This window comes from Protomyctophum parallelum (assembly GCF_964188405.1).
Source record: "Protomyctophum parallelum genome assembly, chromosome: 3".
NCBI classification, from domain to species: domain Eukaryota; kingdom Metazoa; phylum Chordata; class Actinopteri; order Myctophiformes; family Myctophidae; genus Protomyctophum; species Protomyctophum parallelum.
The window spans coordinates 18,275,500-18,278,913 of record NC_139698.1 but is presented as its reverse complement, the minus strand read 5'-3'; the positions used below and the strand labels follow the sequence as shown (position 1 = coordinate 18,278,913).

At 42.6% G+C, this 3,414-nt stretch overlaps 1 protein-coding gene across 1 annotated transcript in view; it reads right to left on the bottom strand.

Annotated features, from left to right (window-relative positions):
- LOC310855585 (death-associated protein kinase 2-like) overlaps positions 1 to 3,414 on the bottom strand; it is a 42,491-nt gene that overhangs the window by 28,190 nt on the left and 10,887 nt on the right. The window contains exon 2 of the mRNA XM_083760651.1: positions 758 to 898. Coding sequence (XP_083616777.1) covers positions 758 to 819 — 62 coding nt within the window. The 5' untranslated portion in view covers positions 820 to 898. The remainder of the gene's footprint in view (positions 1 to 757; positions 899 to 3,414) is intronic.

Below are 3,414 nucleotides of genomic sequence, written 5' to 3'. Positions count from 1 at the left end.
AGCAAAAATTTATATTTTTTCGCTAATATCACTAATGTTGGATGTAATTTACAAAAAAACGGCCGAAATCCGCGTGATCGTGCGCTATCGTGCACGCGCGCCGTCTCTATGTGCGTCGCTGTAATTTTTTTAATATTTTGCGATGTTTTGGGGTTGATTTGAGGTAAATTTGACTTAGATATGAAAAATATAGCATTAGCTTAGCAATCCGGACCAGCCAAGCTAGTGACTAGGGTCAAAATACTGCCGGATGTTGTTGATCATTGAACCGGAAGTGACTTAGGAAGATCCGTCTATTTTGGCCAAAATCAGCATAATGGTGCTTTCCCGCCATCTGGTGGCAATTCGAGAGAATACACTAGGAATGGAAAAAAAAAGAAAAACCATCTCTTCAAACCACCAGATCTTTCTTGTATGTTAAAACGATGAATTAAAAATATGCCAATTTGTTACCCAAACAAAAGCCGGGATTGGCTTTTGGATTGGCAGTCCAAGGGTTAAAAAATAGCCACAAAAATTTCAGGATTTCAATTCAAATATAGCAAAAATAGCTGATCTACAAGCTCAAAACGCGTGGCACTACGACACATTTTGAGCTTGTAGATCGGCTATTTTTGCTACGAGAGTAATATGCAATGTGGCCCTCTGGAGTGAATGTGGAAATTATAGTGACCTTCTCCATCGTCAAAGTTGCCCACCCCTGTACTATCGTATATAGTAATATATTACTAGTAATAGTATATCTACTATTATGTACCTCCCCAGCAGATCTCCTATCTCATAGTAATCCTCCACGTTCTGGAGCTTAAACACAGACATCCTCCTCGTCTCCTCGTGCTGTCTCCTTCACTCCTCTCCTCCGTTCCTCACTTCTCGTCGCCGTGACAATGCTGCAATCCTGCACACACACACAACAACCAACGACACAAGCAGAGCATTACAACAAAGTAAAGTATTTGTTTCAAAGGAAGGGACTGAACAGAGCCTGCATGATACACGCAACACATCAAACGGTTCGTGTTTATTCAATACCGACACAACAATGATTTCTTCTCGTTGCCGTGAATGCGAGTGTGCCATGTGTTAACACTGATAAGCCACGGCAGACACAGGACATTCACAACACTTAGGACATTCTACAGGTAAGAGTGTGTGTGTGTGTGTGTGTGTAGGGCCATTCAGATGGACAAACAGGGAGAGAGAGAGAGAGAGAGAGAGATGTGGGGCTGTTGATTCTAAACAGATGTTGAGAACATCAACATCAGGCTAAGAGATGGAACTGCCGTAGAAAGAGGTTTCTCTGGAAGTATAGAAGAATGCACTCAGAGACCAGAGCATGTCTCTCTCCTCCGCATGCCTTCCCCCTCTGTCTGTGTGAGGTCAGGGTGTGTGTGTGTGTGTGTGTGTGCGTGTTTGTGTGTGTGCGCGTGTGCGTGTGTGTGTGTGTGTGTGCGTGTGTGTGGTCAGAGCGGTGAAAGAGAGGAGAGGCAACAAAGGAAGTTAAAAATACTAGATCGTCATGTCCCTCAAATTGACATTAGTATGACACGGTGTGTGTGAGCACGTGTGTGTTTGTTTGTGTGCGTGTGTGCATGTCTATGTATTACAGGTCAGGCAGCAAGCAATATGTCTTAAAAAAGAAACCGATAACAATATCGGCTCATATTTCGGCGTGGACAGCTAACGTTACCGGCAGCCCCCTTTTTGTCGTTGACAGATTTCGAGTCAACGTTTGTCAGTCAGCGCTCATGTCTTCACACCATACTCTGTGTGGGATATCATCATTGTGTGATACGATAATATTTCGTGAGTCGTGCGCGTACGAAAAGGCACAGGGCAATGGGGGGGAGGGGGGAGGAGGGGGTGCGATAAAGAATGCCGATGGGTTAATGCCTTATGTCAGCTATGTTTGCACGGGTCAGAGACTGACTGGACACACAAATCATCCCAGGAATTCCAGCGAGCGCAGTATCTGTCTGAAGTGGTTAAGAGAGAGAGCTGAGAGCAGTCAGCCAAAGTACATCAAACAGATTGATCAGTGGTGGGGGGGAAAAAGTACTAAAATGTTTAGGTATCAATACTGCAATGTTAGAAATACTCTCCGTTATCCATGCGGGCATGCTTAACCCATTTTGGTGTTTTAAGCATTGATGTTATACTTTAGCTATTGAGAAATAGCAGATCTACAAGCTCATAGTGCGGCACCGAGCTTGTAGGTCTGCTATTTTTGAAAAATCTTGAAAATCTTTGAATGTATATTCTTTCACAGCGAACGTTTTAACTCAAATCTTTGCTTCTGGGGGTGGGGGTCCCTGGAACAACATATTTTCAGATGGGGGTCGGTGGCCAATTGCATATCATTTTTGGGGTCCTTGACATGAAATATTGAGCACCACTGATATAGAAACATAGGCATTTCAGAAAACTGTCTTTTTTAGAAGACATTTCTTTAAATGTTGACGTCAGGCCTAAATGGGTTAACGTTGGTTCGGAGATCATTCCAAGCCCATGGTTGGTCCACTCCAAAGTAAAACAGGCCCAGCTTCTCTGTACACATTGAGGGGGTCACAACATGATCGATTGAGTTGTTCATCAAAACAAACGTAGAGCACATATAAGAGGGGTTGTGCCTCCATGCTGTGCAAGGATGACTTCATGACGTATAGTCGTATACACCCACTGGACAGGAACGACCTCCCCATCTAACATCACATTCTAAACACATAGGGGCCCCAATGCAAACAAGACCGCAACTCTGCCTCAAGGACTTTATGGTGATATACCTTTTAGAAGTGTTTGACTGTTGTTGTTGTTTTTACATTTATTTCTAATAAACTATTCAATCAATCAATCAAAGCAACCTCCATGAACTTAGCACCCCGTATGATGAAAAGAACTAACAAAAACAACATGAATTAACAATGGTGTCATTCTTTATATTAATATTAGTGCTGGATTTGAGCTACTGTACATTGTGCCTCAAATGCTATGATTTCTCAAGTTACCATGTTTATGAGCTGAGGGGAAGCAAGAGAGGAAGTGACCAAAGCGTTTGTTACAACACGTGTGTGTGTGTGTGTGTGTGTGTGTGTGTGTGTGTGTGTGTGTGTGTGTGTGTGTGTGTGTGTTATAAACCACTTAAAACTACTTGACATCTTGACATCTTCCTATCTTGTACCCCACTGCACCAAAATGTCTCGTAAAAACATAGCCAATCTGCAACATGTCGCATTGCGATGCATCGTGAGCTTGTAGATCAGCTATTTTTTTGTGTTTGCCTGCTATGACATTGTGGCCCAGAATACTGATGCTAGGGGATGTGACACTTTCGTCATTTTAAATTGTACTTTTTCTTTTTCTTTTTTAAGTTAATCAAAAGTGGGATTTGTTTTGCATATTTTGGGAGTCACAAGC